At 45.2% G+C, this 23,782-nt stretch overlaps 1 protein-coding gene across 17 annotated transcripts in view; it reads right to left on the minus strand.

Annotated features, from left to right (window-relative positions):
• METTL5 (methyltransferase like 5) overlaps positions 1 to 23,103 on the minus strand; it is a 34,909-nt gene extending 11,806 nt beyond the window's left edge. Inside the window, exons 1-9 of one of the 17 annotated variants that reach the window (XR_003857370.1) lie at positions 22,524 to 23,101; positions 22,189 to 22,406; positions 22,126 to 22,136; positions 19,903 to 20,025; positions 7,810 to 7,924; positions 7,256 to 7,431; positions 6,535 to 6,617; positions 6,218 to 6,269; positions 5,501 to 5,595 (exon numbers count right to left, since the gene is read on the minus strand). Coding sequence is in view for 16 of the 17 variants with exons in the window: in XM_029605714.1 (XP_029461574.1) it covers positions 5,501 to 5,595; positions 6,218 to 6,269; positions 6,535 to 6,617; positions 7,256 to 7,431; positions 7,810 to 7,924; positions 19,903 to 20,025; positions 22,126 to 22,136; positions 22,189 to 22,208 (675 nt within the window). In the remaining variant the exon portion in view is untranslated. The other 16 variants (XM_029605714.1, XM_029605712.1, XM_029605713.1 and 13 more) reach the window with 16 other exon arrangements.
• Between the last annotated feature and the right edge of the window lie 679 nt (positions 23,104 to 23,782).

Genomic DNA, 23,782 nt, shown 5'->3' on the forward strand with positions numbered 1-23,782 from the left:
GACAATTATCAGTATGATTTTCATAAAAATCTTAGCAGTGAAGTATTTCTTCTGTCAAGCTCTGACAGTCAGGCAGAGCTCCAATAATTACACTAGATGTGTCCAGGAGAAAGGAAAATTGGTTTTTACCTGCTAATTTTTGTTCATGGAATAGCACAGATCAGTCAGACTCCTGGGTTTTGCCTCCCTGCCAGCAGATGGAGACAGAGAAAAAGGTTTCACTCGCCCTGCCTTAGAACCTAGTGTGCCATCTGCAGTCCCTCAGTATTGACCTGTACCCAAGCCAAGATGATGATAACCAAACATTAAAAGTAAGATCCCTAAAACCCCCTCAATGATTAGGAGGGAGCTGAAGCACCATAATTAGAAAACCCTTTTCCACAACAACTCCATCGTTACATAGTAACACAGTAATGACGGCAGAAAAAGACCAAATGGTCCATCTAGTCTACCCAGCAATTTGTTTATGATAGTAACCACAGCTCCGTGCAGGTTATCCCTATGCTTTTCGTTAAGGGTAGTAACTGCTACTCTGGGCAGGTTACATGTTATATCAACCCTTTCATTAAGTCTTTAGGTATCTGCAGTGTTTGTTCCATGCTCTCTTGAATTCATTAGAGAACATGGGACAAACACTGCCAACATGAATGGGCTTCATAATCAGGTAGGGCTCTGGATTGATCTGTGATATTCCAGGAACGAAAATTAGCAGGTAAGAAGCAGTTTTCCTTTCCTGTTCATACCCCCAGATAAGTCCAGACTTCTGGGATGTACCCAAGTTCCCCTAAACTGGGTGGGAACTTGATAGTCCTGCTTGTAGAACACACCAAAGTCCATGGAATCTGGAGCCAAACATTAAACCAATGATGCCTGGTGAAAATGTGCAAAGACTTCCAAGTAGGCGCCCAACAAATCTGCGGAGACATCCGTTGAAACTCAGCCCAGGAGGTTGCCTGACAGTAAGACAAGTTAGCTCTCTGGCACTAGTCGACCCTTACACTGTAAGCTGAGCCAATAACTTCCTTCAGCCAAAATGCTATTGTAGCCTTGGATGCCTTACACCCCTTCGGACCACTCCAAAGAACAAAGAGGTGATCTGACATCTGGAAATCATTAGTGACCTTGAGATACCTATGCAGTGGGAGCTGTTCGTCCAATGCAAAAGTTCCTTTGCGTAAGGGGTGGCTGAATCCAAATTCGGAAAGGCTGGAAGCTCCATTGATTAAGATGGAACACAGAAACTACCTTTGGAAGAAATGAGGGTACTGTATGCAACAAGTCCCGACTCCAAAATCTGTAGAAAAGGACCTCTACATGACTGCCTGAAGCTCCTAAATCCTTCTGGCTGAACAAACTGCCACCAGAAAAACTACTTTCAGGATTAAATCCTTTATAGTCACCCTCTTCAGCGGCACAAATGGCGCCACACGATTCCCCCTCAGAATCAAATTAAGATTCCAAGAGGACCGTATCTTTTGCACAGGGGGATGCACCTGTTTTGCTCCCTAAAGAAAGCTAACCTCGAAGACAGCCCAATGCTGCCACCTGCACCTGAAGGGAGTGAAAGACTAGTCCTCTAATCAACCCCCTCTATAGAAAGGTCAAAATATTTGAAACCAAAGCATGAATAGGCTGCACTCCCTGTTCTGTACACCAAGACTCAAACCCTCCAAATCCTAACGTAGGGCAAGGAAGTGGATGATCTTGTGGCCTGCAGCAAGGTGGTGCTGACATCCTCAGAATAACCCTTCCATCTTGGACATTTCCTCTCAAAAACCAAGCCATGAGACAGAAGTGAGCTGCCTGATCCAAACATATTGGACCCAGACAAAGAAGTTTAAGCAGATGATCAAATCTTAACAGCCTGCCTTCAGCCATGTTGACCAGGTCCACAAACCATGGTCCATGTGGCCATGCCAGAGCCACTAGAATCACCTCGCCCAGATATTTCTTTATCCATTGTAGCACCTTGCCCACCAGCAGCCATAGAGGAAACAGAATTCCCCAAGGCCAGGGTAGGACCAGGGCATCGATCCCTTCTGTCTCATGTTCTTTCCTGTGACTGAAAAACAAAGCGCCTTGGTGTGTTGTCATGATGCCATTAAGTCCATGTGGAGAATTCACCATCTGATTTGAATGAGGCACATTGCCACCTCTGACAGCTCCCACTCTCCAGGGTCCAGCCATTGATGACTGAGAAAATCCACCTGAATGTTATCCACCCCTGCTAGGCGAGACACTGCTAGAATATGACAAGTATTGTTCCACTTAGTGAACGGTCTGGGCCTCCTGAGCTACCAGTCGGCTCTTGGTTCCTGCCTGCCGGTTGATGTAGGCTATCATCCTTGCATTGACTGATAGAACACGCATTGGACAATCACGTAACTTCAGCAGAAAGGCAAGCAATGCAAAACACACAGCTCTAGTCTCTAACAGACTGACGGACCATGAAACCTCCTCCTCCGCCCATTGGCCCTATGCTGACCTTGACACACTGCAGAAATGTTCTAACAATTGATTCCAATGGGATAGAAAGGCTCTGGGCAGGGCTTGCATTTGAGCAAATGCCGATGGGACCAGCTCTGTTTGATACCAGAGAACTCAGACCCTGTGCATCAAATGTCCTGACGAGCAATGAATTTGACACTGCAACTTTAGCATCCTGTCCCCTGAGAAATACCTACCCCGCCTGCATGTCAAAATGAGCACCTAGCTATTCCAGGGTTTGAGATGGTGCGAGATTGTGCTGCGTGGTAAATCTGGCAAAGTACCGAGACTTTATCTGGACCAGTACCCGTTGCACTGACTGTTGACAGAGGTTCACCAATTTTGCTTGGATGAGCCAGTCAGCGAGATATGGATGTACCAGCATTCCTTCCTTCCTGAGCGCTACCACCACTCCTCCCCTCACTTTGGTGAATATAGGGGGTGCAGTCATCAACCCAAAAGGAAGGGCATAAAACAGAATTCCCCCAGGATCATGACCTGCAGGTGCTCTAGCCTAATTGCTATATGAAGATATGCCTCTGTCAAATCTAGGGATACTTTCAATTTCCTTTGTTTTTCTACCCCTCAACTTATCTTTATTGTGGGCTAATTAGATATTTACAGATTTGTTTGTTTTCTTTTTTATAATTTCTTGTTTAAATGTTTTGATACATCTTGCAAATTTTGTTCATTAATTTGTGGAAATTTAATAACTATAAAAAAAATCAAACAAAAAAAATCTAAGGCTGCCGCAGGAACTCTTCCCTGACTGACTGCAGAGTCTCCATTCGAAACTAAGGAACTTTGAAGGCCGCGTTTACCTTTTTTAAATCTAAAATTGGCCGAAACATTCCCTCCATTTTTCATAACACGAAATAAATGGAGTATCTTCCCATTCTCTGTTCCTCGAGGAACCAGAACTATAGTCCCTAGATGTTGCAAGTCGTCCACTGTCCCCTGAACTGCCACCTGCTTAGTGTGAGAAGCTCAAGGGGAGACTATGTAGGCTTCTCGTATTGGTCAAACATTTACAGTCTCTTATCACTGGTCTGTTAATCTGGTTCACCCATCGCAAAAGAGAGCCAAATGACCCCTGACAGCCAGAACAGAAGGGTGGGCTGGCTTCGCTTCATTGCAAGGACTTTGTACCCCTGGTTCCTTGACCAGGGTATTCTTGGGATGGCTTCCGTCCACCCCGAAAGAACTTTCCCCAGGACTGTGCTCTGCCGAACCCTGTCTGAGGGCCCGAAGAGTCCCTGTTCTGCCAAAATCTATTATCTCTAAATCACGAATGGGCTTGTCTTCCAGCAGTTTGTCCTTTAGATTTTCCTACATGTTTACCAGCTGCTCTAAGTCCTCTCCAAACAAAAGCTTGCCTTTGAACAGCAGAGCTCCTAGCTGAGTCTTGGACCACATATCAGCCAACCTAATTTCTCAACCAAAGTAGTCACCTGGCCAACACAGCCAGACGACTACTAATCCTGGATGATGTCCTGATTAGGTCATAAAAGGCATCTGCCACATATACTATCTACTCCTGGGGGAATTCTGCGCAAAAAATTTAAAATTCTGCGCACAAAAACTTAAAATTTTGCAAAATTCTGCAAACTTTGTATTGGTCAAAATAACACAATTTACATGACAGTCTTTAAGTAATTACATTTTAAATACATACAGAAAAAAGATATTACTTAAAGATGCAGAATTTTAAATATTTTGAGCAGAATTTCCCTAGAAATTCACTATAAGAGTGTCCCTTCCACTTGCTCTCCCCTACCCCCCTGGCCACTTTGCCCTCTCAGGCCCCATCTCCTCCAACTGCCAGTATCTCTCCCCTCCACCTCTAGGCTCAACCCCTTACACTCTATCGCCAGACCCAGAGTTTGACCCCATTCTCAGTACTGCCCCTCACACAGCTCCCTCTGTCCCTTCCCCTCTCACACACATGCTCCCTTCTCTCTAATACACATACTCTCATACAGGCTCCCTCAATCTCTCACACACACACACACACACACACATCTCCTCATACAGGGCCTTCTTTATTGTATACACACCCACAAGAGCTCCCTTTCTCTCTCACACATACATCCTCACACAGGCTATCTATGTCTCCATCTCACAGGCTCTGTCTCACACACACAATCCCTTCACACAAGCTAGCACCCACACATACACACTCCTTCACAATCTCCTCATATAGACTTCCTCTCTCTGAAACCCACACTCAAGCATCCCCCCCACTCTTATCTCCCATGCCCTCACACCCTTCTGCTCTCTCTCCCCATCTCCTCTCACCCACACACACTCTCTCTCACTGGGGCCTTCCATCTTCACTATGAATGGAGCGTGTCCTGTGGGACGCGCTCCGTTTGCAGCATACTGGGGTCTCTTCTGCCATTTTCTGCACAGAAAATGGCAATTCTGCACAGGGGGGGAATTCTGCGCAAATTCTGCATTCTGCAGTAGTGTAGAATTCCCCCAGGACTAACTATCACTATCTCCAGATGCTCAGCCTGTTTTATTGCAGTTGCTGATGTAGATTCCCTTGCCTGCCAGTGCTGGACCCAGCATAAGCATGCCCTCTGCATAAAATACTGCAAACTGCAGCTCGTATGCCCAAAACCGAGACCTCGGTCTTGAAGTGTACTTCTCCAACTTGCAGTCCTGCACATTTTAGCGCCATGGACCCTACCACCGGAATGGTGGTAGTCTTGGTTACCACCGAAATAGAAGCATATAAACTTCAGAAGCACCAAAAGCTCGAGCATCTCTTCCAGCAATGGGTAAAGCTTAGCCATTGCGCTACCAACCTTCAGGCTGATCTCAGGGGTGTCCTATTCCCTGACCACCAATTTCTTCACTTATGAAAAGGAAACACTTTCACCGGGCCCCTCAATCCATCTGTGATGGGTCCACTCCTTCCTGGTCTGATTTTCTTGCGAAGCCTTGTTGCCTAGCTCCTTAAAGACATGCAGAATCACTGCTCCTCCTTGGAAAAAAAAAGCCATACCACTTTTGTCTCATCCCCTTTGGCCACTGGCACTCCTCCAGTCCCATCCTCAGGTTCTGATGCATTCAGAGCAGATCCTGCTCCTGGAGAATCAGCTGCAGAAGAAATAAATCCTCTTATTCGTCTGTTTCCCTCCTTGGTTGAGCTGACAGCCCAAAACTTCTCCGGACCCTTGTAGACCCTTTTCTCTTCAAAAGTGAGGATCTCTGCACAGGCTGCAACCATTTATAGGCAGTCTCTGAGGCTGAGAGTTATTCTCCCCCATTGTCTTCTTTGCATTAGGAGCACAAAATCTGCCGAGAATGCAGGGGACTCATCTAAATCCTCATCCAGAGGTCCTAACTCAGTGTCGGAGGCTCCCCACCATTACTTGGGTCCAGAAACTGCAGGAAACAACAGAGGCGGGGAATACCCTGCCTCCTGCAGCCATCCCTCCTGCTGAAGCTAAGATGACTGTCATTCCCACACTGACGGGAAAAGCATCCCAGCACATGTAAAGCCATGCGCTTGGCCAAGCGCACTATATTGCAACAGCCTATATGCTTGTTTAAATTAGTTGTTCCTGCTCGGAAGATGTGCTCTAAACTGAGCTTAGTACGCATGAATTTTGGTGGGTGTGATGCTATGATTAATTTCAAATAACTATATAGTTTGTATAAAAGCTGCAAAAAACTTAACGTTCAATAAAATTATGTATTCTAGAAAAAAATGTCTTACCTGCCACTACTTCCATCTTTATTTTCCATTCTTCTGCTTTCCTTTGAATATGCTGAGAAGAAGAAAACAAATTGGTGAATGGTGAACACCTTATAGGTGTTCAGATAGCTAGGCTATGGAGGGTAGGGTAAACTGGAAGCCTTCCTGAAGGCCCCTGCTAGCCCTCATAATTAAGATGGCAGGAGTTTTTAGGTAGCTGCTGACTGGACTACAATGCTAGAAGGGCAGAGATCAAGCAAGAGGAAGAGTTGGCTGAACCATTATTGAAAAGCCCTAACCTGTCACATCGTTTTTTTCTTTTTTTTTTTTTTACTTACTTCCCGGGTTGAGGTTTTGTGTAAGGAATACACTGCTCGTCTTGCTACTTGCAAAGCTGTCCTGAGGAAAATCATATCCATACCTAGGAAACAAAAAAATGCTAATTCTGCATATAATGTAGGCTTTAATGCACAAGAAGCAAGCTTTTTTTCAGAGGTATGAATGCCATTACAATAAAAAAAAAAAAGAGGTCACAATATGAGACTGTGGCTTCCCAAACTCATACAAATGCCATCTTGCTACAGCTGTGGCTTATTCCACATGTCTTGGGGAAGACCCATTCATGCCAGTATTCTTTCCAGATGCTGATCAAGTACAATCAGCATCCAACTCTAGAAGAGAGACTCCATTTTTTTTTATTGCAAATGTAATATTTTTCAGCAGCTATACTGTGTCCCCATAACAATACAGTGGCTTGGCTTTCAATCTCTAGTAGATGTGAACTCTCAGCATTCCCACTCTGAAAAGATCCTTCAGCCAGAACAGGAAGGAAACCAGGCCAATGCTAATTTAATGTTTCCTGAAGCTTTTTTGTTTGAGGCCTTTTAGCCTACTGTCTGAAGGATGAGCTCGCCCTGGCTATGTTGCCCTATTCACACCACATCTGTGGGATAGCAGGACTCTTGACAAGGGTCAATTTGGATCCATGCACATGCGCAAAGTTTGGCAAGCAGGCTGATCTTGTTTTGTCGACAGGATGAGAGGAAAACCATCACTGACCTTTATTATGTTTCGTCCCAAATGGAGGATTCATGATCACTGTATCAACCATTTTTCTTGACGGTAGCGAGCATACATCCCACTGAATCATATCAATGTTTGTCAGCTCAAACTCTTCAACGTTTGTTTTAAATATTTCTAGTGCGTCTTCATCTATGTCAAAACCTACACACAACCTGCAACAGAACAACCATCAATGATCTGCTGCCCTTTTCAATGAAATTCATATGCCCCCTCCATATTACACCTTATAAATGGTGAAACAGGATAATGTTACCTGTTGCAGTTAATAAGATGTGCTTCTAAATGTGATATTCTGAGAAACCGTTTCAGAAACTTGAAAAATTCAACTGCACATGGTTAATTGAACATTTTTTTTTTTTTTACAATCCAGTGGACTACAGTCATTTCTCTATAATGAGGGACCAACTCGTAATGTATTTCTCATAAGCTGCACACAGCACAAGTCTTGGCCAGCACTGTAACAATCTGCCAGTCCTCTTTTGTTCCAGAATGGTAAAGGAAGAGATGACATCCATATATGCTGCACTTACCCGGCACCTAACATGGCAGCTCCGATACTGAGGACACCACAACCACAGCCAAGATCTGCCACCACTTTATCTTCAATATCATCATATGTTGTATGAATCGTATAGAGCATGCATGCTGCAAAAAAGAAAGAAAACTATCCCAGGAGGTAGGAAATAAACACAAGCTTCAGCTTGAACTGAATGGTCACTAATTATTATCTTGTTGAAAAACTCTGTGCTAGTAATAAGTAGGAAACAAACTCCAGCAAAAGTGGCTGCAGTGGGCAGCCCTGATACAGAAATCAGTCTGAAGTTTTTGTTTTCTTCAAGAAATTTCCCGTGTTCGTTAATTAAATGTGCCTGTATCATAATTAAAATATGGCAACTATTTATATGTTATAACAAGCACATTTAGTGTTTGATTATAATTATGAACCCATCCACAAAATCACAGCTACTATTCAGTAAATAAGTAGCCAACCTGAATCCATTTGTAATGCAGTGCATAGTTGAAACCTTTAAACATTATTATTATTATTTTTATAATGGACCTCCTTTCTTCCTCAGCTTTATACTGACGACATTAATGGAACACCACTTAAGCTGCAGTATTAGATTCATATAATTTTTCTCATACACGGAATGGGAGAATCTCCTTCACGTGGAACTGCCTTGTTGCATCAGGGGCTGCTCAGTAATAACTTACAATAGAAGTTAAACCTGCATTTTTTCACGAAGCAAATGGAAAGTAGTTATAACACTCTACAGGACCCTGCTGGTGGGTTATCACAGCCTGTGTCATGCTTCCAAGCTCCTTCAATTATTTCCTCTCATATCTGTGGGTCAAGTGGCTCTGATGTAAAAACAGTTCTTTCCAGATTCAACATGTTATAAAACTGCTGTACAGTAAACTTGCCCTCATCCATTTATGTTCATACTTTAGTAAAACTGCCAACCCACCAAGTTCAAAAGTGGGAGAAAGACACTAAACCACTCTGCACAATTTTCTGTAATTCAGATGTTCCCTAAGCACTTCTGCACAACGCCACACAAACTGATTAACTTAAGTCATATACCATAGGACTATCGTCCTCTGTGCTCATAACATTGCAAGCAGCTTTCCTTCTGAAGCAGGAGGAAAGCTGTTTGCAAAAAAACCATGTCCAGTTTGGACAAGAAATGTGGGTTTTCTCTTAGGATAAGAGCTGCACAGCGTCTTTGGACTATAGCCCTTGACACATGATCAACGTACCCAATTCTTCAGACACAAGATCCATTGGCACAGACAAGTATCATTTAATTTGCAAACAAAAAATTATTATAAATAAAGATATTTTTGCATCGCATTTAAGTAGGACCAATGTAATGGAGAAATTACTTACCTGATAAATTTCATTTTCCTTGGACTTCTCAACGGGGGGAGGGAGCCTTAGGTTTCACCGCAGGAGAGCAGGGCTCGATCTTCTTTAAGGTAAATTTTCTTTTCTCTTCTTTGCTGTAACTCAACACTATTCTAGTGTGTGGGATAGTGTCCGCATCTGCTAGGAGATGGAGAGATACTGAAGAGCTGATGTTACTGCAGAGGTATATCTAGAGTGACGTCAGCTTTGAAATCTGACTGACTCCGACTCCGTCTCCCATCTGCTAGCAGAAGAGCACCTAACCCCACCGGTCCTGAGTCCATCTGGCTACACGCTAGGAAATTAACAGTTGCTCCATGAGTTGTTCGTGATGTAATTAGCCTGAAGGATGATGGTCCTATGGTATACGAAGGAAAATTAGTTTCTTACCTGATAATTTTCGTTCCTGTAGTACCACGGATCAGTCCAGACACCTGGATTTTGCCTCCCCTCCAGCAGATGGAGACAGAGAAGTTTTCTCAAAACAACCCTGCCACATATACCAAGGTGCCACCCACAGTCCCTCAGTCTTACGTAATGTCAAAGCAGAATGGAACAAAACCAAAACTATACAATTAACTATCTTTCCTCTTATAAAAAGGCGTAGTCAAACCCCCAACGGGTAACAGAACTCGCAGAACCAAAGGAACAAGTGATAAGGTAGAACAAATATCCAGAAAAAAAATCATACGAGCAGACTCTCCGTTACTTTAGAGTACACAGCCATGGGCGGGGATCTGGACTGATCCGTGGTACTACAGGAACGAAAATTATCAGGTAAGAAACTAATTTTCCTTTCCCTGTATGTACCCGGATCAGTCCAGACACCTGGGATGTACCAGAGCCAACTTACCGAGGGTGGGATCCAGACAGGCCCGCTCGGAGCACCCCTTCTCCAAATTCCCCGGAATCCGAAGCTTGAACATCCAATCGGTAATGCCTTGCAAAAGTGTGCAACGATTTCCAAGTAGCCGCCCTGCAAATTTCCTGGGGCGACACTTGATGACATTCCGCCCAAGAAACGGCGTGTGACCGTTTAGAATGGGCGGGAAGTCCCACCAGTACCGTTTTCCCATGCAGTAAATAAGCTAGCTTCCTTCAGCCAGCGAGCTATCATAGTCTTTGAGGCCATACCACCTCTTTTTGGACCACTCCACAACACAAAGAGATGGTCGGATACACGGAAAGGATTTGTAACCTCTAGATATCGCATCAAAGCCCTGCGAACATCTAGTTTCCGTAAATCCCGTGCCATAGGATCTGATCGCTCCACCTTGGAGAAAGAGGGAAGCTCAATCGACTGATTCAAGTGAAAAGAAGACACCACCTGTGGGAGAAATGAGGGAACTATCCGCAAGGACACACCTGAATCAGAAATCCGCAAGAAAGGCTCCCTACACGACAATGCCTGCAATTCAGACACCCGAAGTGCCGAAGAAATCGCAACCAAAAATACCACCTTCAGCGTGAGATCCTTCAGCGTCATCCGCTTTATAGGCTCAAAAGGCGGCACACACAAAGACGAAAGTACCAAATTGAGGTTCTAGGAAGGACACAGATGGCGAAGCGGAGGACGTAAGTGCTTTGCCCCTCGAAGAAAACGCGCCACATCTGGGTGTAATGTCAATGGTACCCCTTGGACCTTACCTCGGAGACAACCAAGCGCCGCAACCTGCACTCGGAGGGAACTACAAGTGGGACCCTTAGAAAGACTGGCTTGAAGAAAACCTAGAATGTCTGAGACCGAAGCCCGTGTAGGATTCACTGCGCGATCCGTACACCAGGCTTCAAAAACTTTCCAGACTCGAACATAAGCTAAGGAAGTAGACTGTTTTCACGACCTCAATGTGGCCACAACCGCGTCAGAATAACCTTTATTCTTCAGCTGTTGCCTCTCAAAAGCCATGTCACGAGACAGAAGAGACCCGCCTCTTCCAAACAGACGGGGCCTTCATGAAGAAGAGCCACAGACTCCCGAAACCGTAGAGGTTTCGCAGCAGACAGATTGAGCAGAACTGCAAACCAAGGACGCCTCGGCCACTCTGGAGCTACTAGAATCACCTCCGCCGGATGAAGCTCTATTCGCCGGATCACCTTGCCTATCAGCGGCCATGGAGGAAACACGTACAGTAAGATGTTCGTTGGCCAGGGAATCGACCCCCTCTGCTCCTGTCTCTCTGCGCCGACTGTAGAACCTTGGCATTCTGGAATGTGGCCATCAGATCCATGCGTGGCATGCCCCACCGATCGCAGATGAGCTGAAACGCCCCGTCGGCCAGCTCCCACTCTCCGGGATCGAGATGGTGACGACTGAGAAGTCTGCCTGTATGTTGTCTACCCCGGCGATGTGAGATGCTGCAATGCTGACGAGATTCTGCTCCACCCAGATCATCAACTGTTGCGCCTCTGCTGATACCGGGCGACTCTTGGTTCCTCCTTGGCGATTGATATAGGCCACTGTGGTTGCATTGTAAGTATTTATATACCGCTTTTAAAAATAGATTTTGTCAAAACGGTTTACAAAGTATATAAACAACACATTAAAATTAGATTTGAAAATACATAAAATTGATATATAGCTAGATAGATTGCTAGCCTTAAACAAAATCTTATTAAAAGAAAGATGCTGTGCCCTAGGCCTGTTTAAGAAAATGAACAGAGGGGAAGGGTAAGGTGTAGGAAGAAATCTCTAGAAAGCGAGGGGAGGAGGATTGAATAGTGGAGGTAGAATGATTTGATGAAATATTAAATGCAAGTTGGAAGAGATATGTTTTTAGAGATTTTTTGAAGTGAAGAGGATTTGATATTAAGCGAAGTGGATTAGGTAAAGAATTCCAGAGGGAGGGTCCTGCTACGGAAAACACTCTCTTTCTGGTAATATCTAATCTAGCCTGTCGTGGTGATGGAATGTCTAGTAAATTGTGTGTAAGTGATCTTAGATGTCGAGTGGGTTTGTAGATACGGAAAAAGAGAACAGAGCCAGGTGGAAGAGGAGTTGTGTATTAGACTATGAATAATAGAGAGTACTTTATATTTTATCTTGAATTTTATAGGTAACCAATGAAGAGATTGTAAAGTAGAGGTGATGTGATTACGAAGAGAGATACCAGATAAAATACGAGCTGAACTATTTTGAACTAATTGTAAGAAACATAGAAATGACGGCAGAAGAAGACCAAATCGGCCCATCCAGTCTGCCCAGCAAGCTTCACACTTCTTTTTTTCTCATACTTATCTATTTCTCTTGGCTCCTAGTAACCTTTGGTTCTATTTCCCTTTCACCCCCACCATTAATGCAGAGAGCAGTGATGGAGCTGCATCCAAGTGAAATATCAAGCTTGATTAGTTAGGGGTAGTAACCGCCGCAATAAGGGATGGATTGAGGAGTCGGGTAGTCCTAAGTAAAGAGCATTGCAATAATCTAAGCCAGAGAAAATTAAAGATTGAAGAATAGTTCTGAAGTCATGATAAAAGAGAAGAAGACGGAGACGTTTTAAGAGTTGTAATTTGTAGAATGATTTTTTGTTAAGGAAGAAATCTGCTGTTTCATTGATAAGTCCGTATTTATGATTACTCCAAGATTTGTGGTATAGTGTGTTATTGGGATCGATATACCGTTAGTTATCAGATGTGAGGGTGGGCCAATTGAAGTATCTGAAATGGATGTTAGATGGACAACTTCAGTTTTAGATGGGCTCAATTTTAAACGATTGTGAGAGAGCCAGGAATTGATGGTGGATAGATAACGTGAGACCATAGATAATGTAGCAGACCAGGATGTTTTATAGGGAACGAGGAATTGTATATCATCTGCATAGATTTTGAATTGTATGTTAAGAGAGGATAGAATGTGACAGAGGAAGAAGATATATGTTGAATAGTATGGGGGATAGTGATGAGCCTTGAGGGACGCCTGACGGAATTGTGTATGGAGTAGAGGATTGGTGATTAATGTTAACCTATTGGGGACGATCCGTGAGAAAAGATGAAAACCAGATTAAGACTGTTCCTGTGATACCTATAGCTTTTAGACCTGAAATGAGTATTTGATGGTCAACCGTGTCAAATGCTGCTGAGATATCTAAAAAGACTATAATGTAATCTGTATATGAATCAAAAGCACGGAATAATGTGTCAAATGAAGCTAGAAGTGTTTCCGTAGAGTGTCCCTTTCTGAATCCATGTTGATTGATATGAAGAATATTGTTTTCAGATAGAAAGTCAGAAAGTTGACGTAGTACAGTGGCTTCAATTACTTTAGCTAAAGAGGTGAGAGTAGCAATAGGTCTATAGTTGTTGAGATCAGCTGTGTCTTTTGTTTTAGTTTTCATGATTGGTAAAATGGAAGTTTTTTCCAAGCTATGTGGGAATAAACCTGTTTCTAAGGATTGATTGACTAACAGAGAAAAGTTCAAGCGTGTTGGCTGATGGCTTTGAAAAAAGCTCCGGAACAAGGATTGTTAGATGAATTTGAAGGTTTTTGTCTATTAATTATGGTTAGGATGGTACTTTCAAGTACAGGGGTGAATTCAGACCAATGATAAGTAGGTTCTTTATTGACACATGTGGGGCATGGTAGTTGTGAAAACTCTGTAGAAATGTTGGTTACTTTTATTTTAAAGTGGTTAGCAATTTTATTGCAAAAGTTAGCAACATAGTCGATGAAGTTTTCATTGTAAGGAGTAATTAGTGTTTTTACAATGTTAAACAAGGTGTTAGGATTTCCATTAGCTTTAGAGATTTTATTTTCATAGTAGAGTTTTTTGGCTTGATTTATTTCCTTGTTGTAATGGCGTAAGGTACAGCGATATGCATTTTTTGATTCGATGGTTCTGCTACGTTGTCATCTTTGTTCTAATTTTCTGAGGAGTGTTTTAGAAGAGTGTAAGGATTTAGTATACCAAGGGGCATTTCATTTCCTTTTATTGTTATTTACATAGAAACATAGAAATGACGGCAGAAGACGAACAATCGGCCCATCCAGTCTGCCCAGCAAGCTTCACACTTCTTTCCTTTCATACTTATCTGTTTCTCTTGGCTCTTAGCAATCCTTGGTTCTATTTCCCTTCCACCCCCACCATTAATGCAGAGAGCAGTGATGGAGCTGCATCCAAGTGAAATATCAAGCTTGATTAGTTAGTGGTAGTAACCGCCGCAACAAGCAAGCTACACCCATACTTATTTGTTTACCCAGACTATGTTATTCAGCCCTTATTGGTTGTTTTTCTTCTCCCCTGCCGTTGAAGCAGAGAGCTATGCTGGATATGCGTGAAGTATCTATAGCCTATGAACTCTCCGTTAATTTTACATACTCTTACCCACCCATGTTTTTGTTTTTTTTAAATTTAATTTGGAGATGGCAGCCCTCCATCCTTCCGCTCCGTGAAGGTGGAACACCAACCACTGGCATCCCGCTCCGTGAATGCCTCTGTGGCTACTGCCACTCCGTGCAGTGTTTTGCTGCCTCCTCTTTATACACGTCCTCTAGACCTGATGGATCCACAATGTTTATCCCACGCCCCTTTGAAGTCCTTCACAGTTTTGGACTTCACCACTTCCTCCGGAAGGGCATTCCAGGCATCCACCACTCTCTCCGTGAAGAAATACTTCCTGACATTGGTTTTAAGTCTTCCTCCCTGGAGCCTCAGCTCGTGACCCCTGGTTCTGCTGATTTTTTTCTGGCGGAAAAGGTTTGTCTTTGTCTTTGGATCGTTAAAGTTTTTCAAGTATCTGAAGGTCTGAATCATATCACCCCTGCTCCTCCTTTCCTCCAAGGTGTACATATTCAGATTCTTCAATCTCTCCTCGTATGACATCCGATGAAGACTCTCCACCTTTCTGGTCGCCCTTCTCTGTACCGCTTCCATCTTGTCTCTGTCTCTTTGTAGATACGGTCTCCAGAACTGAACACAGTACTCCAGGTGAGGCCTCACCAAGGACCTGTACAAGGGGATAATCACTTCCCTTTTCTTACTCGATATTCCTCTCTCTATGCAGCCCAGCATTCTTCTGGCTTTTGCTATCACCTTGTCGCATTGTTTCGCAGACTTCAGAAGAATGCTGGGCTGCATAGAGAGAGGAATATCGAGTAAGAAAAGGGAAGTGATTATCCCCTTGTACAGGTCCTTGGTGAGGCCTCACCTGGAGTACTGTGTTCAGTTCTGGAGTTGTTTAAGAGGGGCGATTGTATCTAACGTTGATATGATAGCTGAGTTCCATTTTGTTACTGATTCTTCTATATTTGATGAGACGGTGATAAGTAAATTAGGTATAACTGCCTCTACAAAGGAGTCTGAGTTGATGAATTTCCTCATATATTGTAGCCTGTTTTCTAATTGTATGTTTATTGCAGTCTGTATTAAAAGAGAAATTAATTTTATGATGGCCAGACCAAGGTATGGGGTAACTATGATAACTTTCAAGTTTGGTGCGAGAAAAAGTGGGTTAAAGAATACAAGATCCAGTATTTGGCCTTTAGTATGAGTTGGAGTCTTAATGAGCTGTTCCCACCTAAGGCCAGGCAAGGAGTCCAGAAATGAGTTTGCAATTGTGGAGGGATTAGAGATATGTGCATTAAAATCACCAAGTAAAATTGTTTTACTTAGGTTGACAGGAAGTGTAGCAATAGTTTCTAAGAGATTAGAAAGCTCTAGATTGAGACATCCAGGTGGACAGTAAATAGTACCTATGTTTAGTATTGTAGTAGTAATACTAGTTGTCTGACAAGACTCTGACCGACTTCCCCCGAAGGAGTGGGAGGAACGCTTGCAAGGCCAGAGCCACTGCTCTGGTCTCCAGGCGGTTGAAAGACCACTGAGATTGGTCTCTGGACCACTGCCCCTGCACCGACTTTCCCAGACAAACCGCTCCCCAGCCGGAGAGACTGGCATCCGTGGTGACGACTGTCCAGTCGGGCATTACCAGGGGAACTCCACACCTCAGATGATCCGAGACAAGCCACCAGTCGAGACTGGCTCTCGCGGAGTCTGTAAGCAGAAGCGGTAGATGAAACTGTTCGGATACCGGATTCCAGCAGGACAGAGATGCAGATTGTAAGGGACGCATATGAGCGAAGACCCAGGGAACCAATTCCAGAGTGGACGCCATGGATCCCAAAACCTTCAGGTAATCTTTCACCTGCGATATCTGCAGGGACAACAGGTCCCTCACCTGACCCTGAAGCTTGAGTACACGTTCTGTTGTGAGGAATACTCTGCCCTGCTTCGTGTCGAACAGAGCTCCCAGGAACTCCAGGGACTGCGAAGGGGTCAAATGACTCTTGGCAAGGTTGCCCACCCAGCCGAGCGATCGCAAGAGCTGTAGTCCCCAGCTGACAGCTGTCTGACACAGAAGCTCGGACTTCGCCCGAGTCAGCCAATCATCCAAGTAGGGATGCACCAGCAAGTCTTCCCTCCGGAGTTGCGCTGCGACCACCACCATCACCTTGGTGAACGTTCGGGGAGTGGTGGTGAGACCAAAAGGCAGAGCCCGGAACTGATAGTGCTTTCCCAGAATGCAGAACCTGAGGAACATCTGGTGGGACGACCGGATGCTGATATGGAGATATGCTTCCGTGAGATCCAGAGAAGCCAGGAACTCTCCTTGTCGGACGGAGGCGATGACTGACCGAAGAGTCTCCATTCTGAAACGCGGTATCCGAAGACACCTGTTGACTCCTTTTAAATCTAGGATTGGTCTGAAAGTCCCTTCCTTTTTGGGGACATGAAGTAAATGGAATAGCGGCCTTTGCGTTGTTGCGCGGACGGAACCGGTGTTATAGCCCCCAAGTCCAGCAGGTGCTGTAGAGTGCCTTGTACCGCCTCTCGCTTTTCTCGGTACTCGCACTGAGAAATCAGGAACTCTGTACAAAATCTAAAGCGTAACCTTGACTTATCACGGTGAGGACCCACTGGGCCGACGTTATTTTGGTCCATTCCTCGAAAAATAGCGATAGTCTGGCTCCCACGTTTGGTACCTGATGGAGAACCTGAACAGAGGAATGGACCTGCCGTATCTCATTGTGAAGCCTTAGTGCCTGCCCCCGACTGAGGGTTACTTGGTTTGCCGAATCTTCTGCTGCGAAAGGACTAAGGCCACGACGGCTACCTGCTTGAGCCTGGGCGAAAGGACAGCCCTGGAACACCACGCCGGCCAGGGTCTCCTGCTACCACAGAACCGAGCTCGAGCTGCAAATGAGCCGCGTGACCTAGGCCTGTCCTCTGGTAGCTTATGGACCTTGTTCTCTCCCAGAGATTGAATCATGACCTCCAATTCCTTGCAAACAACAACTTTCCTTTAAAAGGCAATGAACCAAGGTGGGCCTTGGAAGAACCATCCGCAGCCTAATTCTGGAGCCAGAGGAGCCTGCGTGCGGAAACCGTGGATCTGGCTGATGTGTGCAGCAGGTCATAAAGAGCATCTGCGCTGTACGCGATTACTGCCTCCAGCCGGTTTGCCTGGATAGCCTCCCCCTCAGAGAGATCGGCATTGGCTTGGAGCTGTTGGGCCCAGCGAAGACCCGCATGCAGTGCAAAATTACTACACATCGCTGCAAGGACCCCCAGAGCAGACACTTCAAAGACTTTCTTGAGCTGTAGCTCCAACTTTCTGTCCTGTAAGTCCTTGAAGGCCGTCGCCCCTGTAACTGGGATAGTGTACCTCTTAGTAACAGCCGACACCACTGCGTCCACCTTAGGAACTCGAAGCAGCTGCAATGCATCCTCCGGGGAGGATATAGCTTGTCCATGGCCTTGCTTACCTTCAGACCTAAATCCGGGGTGTCCCACTCTCTGAACAGGAGATCTGTCGCTGAGAAATGGAAAGGGAAGGAAACTGTAGGCCCCCTGAGGCCTAGCAAGACCAGATCCATAGCTCCCCGCCGGGATTCCGCCGGCAGAGCCTCTATTCCTAGCTCCTGCAGGATGGCCAGAATAAGCGGAGACAGCTCCTCTTTCTTACATAGACGAACCACCTTTGGATCGTCCCTTTCCATCGCCTGAGATCCTTTGCTGGTACCTTGCTGCGTATGTGCGTCTGCATCAGCCCCCCCAAGGGGCCTCACCGGCGGATCTGGCTCATCCTGAGATGTAGAGTCTGTGTCCGTCCCTGCTGGGACGGACCTTAAGGGCCTCTTACCCTTAGGTGGGTCAGAGCCTCCCCAGGACCTATCCCTTTTTCGTGTCCTCTGGGTCTGCGGCTGCAGTTCAAGCCTCCCAAGAGCCAGCTTTCTCCCTGCCTTTTTTGCTTTAAAAACTTTGTGCATAAGCAAAACAAACTCTGAGGAGAATGCAGACTCCGAAGAGGAATCAGTAGCCCATGCAGGGCTATCCACATATGCAAAGGAGAGGGTGGTCCCGCAGGAGCGCCCCTCCCCCCCTCCCGGAAGGTATTTACTGCGGGGATAGCGAGGGAGGCAAAGACCCCTCCCCCATCACTGCCTGCGTGGCTTCTCTCAAGGTGCCCAAAATGGCCTCCATTCCCACGCTCAGCAGGAACTCTGCACTCGGCCCAACATGCGCCGGCGAACGCGGAGCCCGATTCCGAACCCCCACCCCCGAACGGAAACGGAGGGTCCCTCGCCTCCTTGCACACAACTCGAGCAGAGGCCTTACCGCGAGAGGCGCGCTCTGAGCCGCACACGTGGCATGAGGAGCCCCGAGGCATCGGTGGTCCACGAAAATAATTGAAAACGATGATGGGGAAAAAAAAAAATGAAGACACCAGGCAAAGTATCGGAGAGCCGGCATGCATCACACAAACACCAAACGCTTTTTTTTTTTTTTACATAAAATAAACTGCAAAACTTGCCGTTCGCTGTCCCTGGTTCTGTATACAGGTCCTGCTCCTGTGGGGGTGAGTGAGCCGGGCTCCCCGGTATCACCCCACTGCTGCTGACAAGTAAGTGCAGGGTCCTCGACACTTAGCAGCGGCCTCGACCAGGAGGGATGGTCCCCTCAGGACCTTGCAACTCCCTGGGAGGCTCACAGAACCGCTGACAAGGGACTTGCTCTCGGTCTTTTTTTTTTTTTCAACTTAAAGAGATAGCTCACTAAAATGTACAATCTAGACCCCTGACTAAAATCCTACACTACCAACTTGTTTCAATCAGGGCATCAGAAGAGACTGTGGGTTTTGCACCTCCACCATCTGCTGGAGACAGAGTAAGACTGAGGGACTGTGGGTGGCACCTTGGTATATATGGCAGGGTTGTTTGAGAAAACTTCTCTGTCTCCATCTGCTGGAGGGGAGGCAAAACCCAGGTGTCTGGACTGATCCAGGTACGTACAGGGAATTTAAGTTATTCAGTTTGTGTGGCATTGTGCAGAAGTGTGTAAGGTACATCTGAATTACAAAGCAATGCAGTGTATTTTGGTTTAGCATGCTGTAGTAAAAACACAATTGAAGGATCATGCGTAAGTCTATGTTTTTATTAAGCAATACATGATACAGCAGGTCTAAAAGGTTTAATTCTAAGGATCTGAGTCTTTCCCTACGCTAACAGTACCAGACCAGAGCAAGCCTGTAGTATTGGTAATAGAGTCCAAATTTCTTTTTCTACATTATTTATGGCGGTCCCAAGAAAATGGCTGAGCTGCAGAAGTCACTATGTTTTAATGCTCCAGCAACCTGCTCTATCAACACTCTGTGAAAACAATCCACAAAGGAGAACAGCATCTTGCACACATATTTCCCCAGAAAATACAACTAAATTTACCTGCAATATGTGGCCTTGTTGGATACTGTTCCAGGATTAATTTTGGATTTTCAAAACCATCAACTTGTTGAAGGTAACTCTCCAGTTCCTTTCGCTTCAGCTTCTTCATGATTACTGTAGTAACTACAAAATGTAACCAAAATTTATATTACAATATTTTCCTTTGACGACTGATAACGTGCTGAATGTTACAGTGGTTTTAGTAAAGCTTAAACTTTTCTTCATTATTTTAGAACTAATCAGCAGGTGGAGCCATTTAACTGTACCTCCCACACCCTCTGCTGCTAGCTAGCATCAGAGGAAAATCAGATGTACAGGTTGGTTGTAACCACTTTGACTTCTCTGCAATATCTGCATAGCATACTAGTTTAAAAAAAAACAAACAAACCTTTTCTTACTGCATAGTGAAAACAGAAAGTAAAGCTCAGGCTGGTTCTTTCTGGGATAGACATTCTTTTAGTTTTTCAATGATATCAGTTCTACTGATGTGTTGCCAATTTCCTATCTAGGGCTCTTTCAGTTTGGTTCCACTTGGTAACTCTCTTAGTTTTCATACAAATAATTTAGCAAGAGAATCCCCAAGAGCCCCCTCCACCACATTTCTCAATCTCCTCTCTCTGCAGTCCATTGCTGGGCCTTTCATTGCTAGACCCATGAAAGGAACATGATTGCCCTTCCAGTAGGAATTCTTCAAATTATTCTACAGCATTCAAAAGTTTACAGCATGTGTGGATCGTGCTGTCAGGCACTGACATGAGGATTATGCGCTGTTTAAGAAATGACCTGCAAGGCAGTTATTTTCATTTTTAATGGCATAACAAATGGAGCCTACTTTCAGCAAATTGCCTCTGCACATAGCTGTAGATCCTAAAAGAAAAACCCACCTCTGTCCAGATCCCGACATATCTTGAAATGTTTGGTGTAAGTAGACCACTAACATAAGTTACCTTGGGACTGCCAGGATGTGCAAGACCTTGGTGAGAAGAAGCACATATCTCATAGTATTAGACAAGAGAAACATTTTTAACAATACCAGGAAGACACTGGTCCTTTTCACCAGGGCTCTGTAGGTGATCCTGGCACACATATTACCTGCCTGGGAGTTACTAGTACTCTTACCGCTGTTAGAGAGGATGAGAATATGAGCTCAGACAAGGTTGGGCTAGTCCACTGCACCAGGGAAGGAAGGAAAGGCACAGGACCTTTGCTTTGGCCAATCCAGCATCCTAACAAATTTCAGCTCTGGTTCCAGACTCCATCGCCCTCCAAGAGATTTTAGTGCAATTCAAATGTCAGCTTGATCCTGTCCTGTACTAGTGGTGACATGCAGTGAGGTGAGAACTAAATGTCAGGCAGCTGTTGAGAGCAGTGCAGATCTGAAATACAAAATTATCATATGCTACAAAAATAGAAAAAGGTGCATTGCAAATATATGATGAAATGGAAGAAATGGTTAAACAAGTTTAGCATTTTGTGGCAGCTCAGGAGAGTGTTTTATGAAAAGGTAATGGAGTCCCAGGCCAATGTGAAGGAGTCCTGGCCTTGCTACTGTCCTGCTACAGTACTAAAAAAATGTATTTTTTAAAGTATCAATTAAAATAACTTGTCTCAAAACACCACACACTTCCAGACTTTTGCTTTTTATTTGTTCTGCTTTTGATTCTTTGCTCTCCCCTTCTTCTAGCTTTTCCTCTTCTCTCTCTCTTCCCCCAGCAGTTCTCCTTCTGAGGGCTGATCTTACTCCTGTGGCATCGTGTGAGTGTGCGATTCCTCTCCTCCGGAGCATAACAACAATAGCACCCCCATGTGACCTCTCTTCAGCTTCTCCTCTCTTTTCAGCTTCCACCTCTAAGCTTCTTCCTTCCTTCAGCTTCATCCCCTAATTTTAGCATTCCCTATCCCTAACCTTCTTGCCTCCCCTCCCATTTTTCCCTCCCTTCAGCCTCCACCTGCAGCGGAGTCGTCGCTCTCGGCCCAGGCCCAAAGTGGGATACTAGTGGCCTTTGCCCAGGTATAGACTGCTTGACATCCCCCGTCCCCCATATGTTCTTGGTGTTTGTCTACCTGCCGCGCTAGATCCTGCCTGTGACCCCATGTGCCGCAGACAAACTGATAACATAAGCATGCTAAATATACACTGGGGGGGGGAATCAATATTTCGTAAACAACAGACTTAAAACGGGATCAGATAGCTGTAAAGACCAGACTTTAACACATACATACCACCACGCTGCCCTCCCTCTCCCATACCGCGAGGCTACTCCTGGGGGAATTCTGCGCTACTGCGGAATGCAGAATTTGCGCATAATTCTCCCTTCCCGCAGATTATATCCCTCACCTCGCAGAATCCACTGCAGCCTCTACCTTCACTCAGATTTCCTCCCTCACCTCGCAGAATCCACCGCAGCTGAATTCTTCTCCCTTCCGAATGATCTGAAGGAAGAGGAAGCATCAGGGCACCAGCGAGTTTGCCGTGCACAGAGCTACTGACTCTAAGAGATCAGCTGGAGGAAAAAAAAAACCAAAACAGGTTACAGCAGGACTGACCGGAGGCTTATTCAGGTTAAGAAAGGTGAAGGCAGCATGTCAGAAGCAGCGATAGGACAGCAAGAAAAACACACTTTGGATATAAGGAGAGCAGCTGCACCCTGCCGAAACAGCGTCAGGGACTGGTGTTACATCATCAGTCGTCCTGAAGGAAACACAGGTTTTTTGTACTGCAAAAAAGTGCTCCCCGCAGTGAGGGATGGGGATTACTGGTGCTACCTAAGGAGCAAGGTAATTTAGCCCTCAGGGATGCATCAGGAGCTGTCACTGGCAGATCCATAAACAATTAGTGAAAATATGCTCCATGACATCGGAGGGGAGGGGGAGAGAGAGAGGGGGGGAGAGTGTTTCTAGTAGGGGCTCGAGGCATGAGGGGAAAGCAGAATGGGAATAGGGGCAGAGGCCAAAGGGGATTCATATTTCCATTTGTTTTGAGCCAGAGGTTTGCAGCCTTTGACTTGTGTGCCCTGGCACTGGGCAGCTGAGCGGACTCTGACTTCTGCCGCAGAGGTTGCTTTTAACAAACATCAGCTTCTGCAAGACCGGTCCCACAGCAGCGGGAGATGTTTGGAGCTAGCTTGCTGATCCAGGTAGCGATGGCTGTCATTGTCTGCTCAGCTGTCCAGTGCCGTGAGTTGCTGCCCTTGGCCTAAAGCAGGTGGAGCTGTGAATCCTCCTTTGACCTCTGCTTCTGTTCCTGTTTACCTCCTCATGAAAATACTGGATTGCACTGAAATGAGGAATAATTTGCAAAAAATATTGTATTATTTTGACAATTAAATGTGCAGAATTTTGCAGAATTTAGAAAATGTACACGCAGAATTTTCAATTTTTTGTTGCAGAATTTCCAATTTTTTTTGCGCAGAATTCCCCCAGAAGTACTCGAGGCAGAAGACAGTGAGATCAAATTCAAGCTGTAAACTGCACTCTGACTCCCCACTCCAGGCAAGCAGCATGCAGAACTGAGCTGATTGACTGCACTGTGGGGAGGAGCAGAAAAGAACCGGAAGAGCGTCTGAGCACTGGGCAGGCCAACCAGAACAAGCATTGCTCCACTCGCAAGCACTTCCTGGAAGCCAGCAGAAGGGAGGACTCAGCTGATTGGCTGCTATTAGGAGCAGGAACTAGAAGGTAGGGGAAGGGCGCAAACTCCGCCTTCTCACTCCTGCCGTCGCTATAGCTGCAGTGGCTTACCAAAGAGAGTAGATAAAAAAGACAGGCAGGAAGCTGCAGACCTGGGATAGTGGAGACTTCTGTCATTCAATTAATGTGTATTGTTTTTTGTAGTTGGTTTACAATCTGTATCTTTTAGTCGTTTTTTACTTCAAAAAGA

Source organism: Rhinatrema bivittatum, chromosome 6 (assembly GCF_901001135.1).
Source record: "Rhinatrema bivittatum chromosome 6, aRhiBiv1.1, whole genome shotgun sequence".
Lineage (NCBI taxonomy): Eukaryota > Metazoa > Chordata > Amphibia > Gymnophiona > Rhinatrematidae > Rhinatrema > Rhinatrema bivittatum.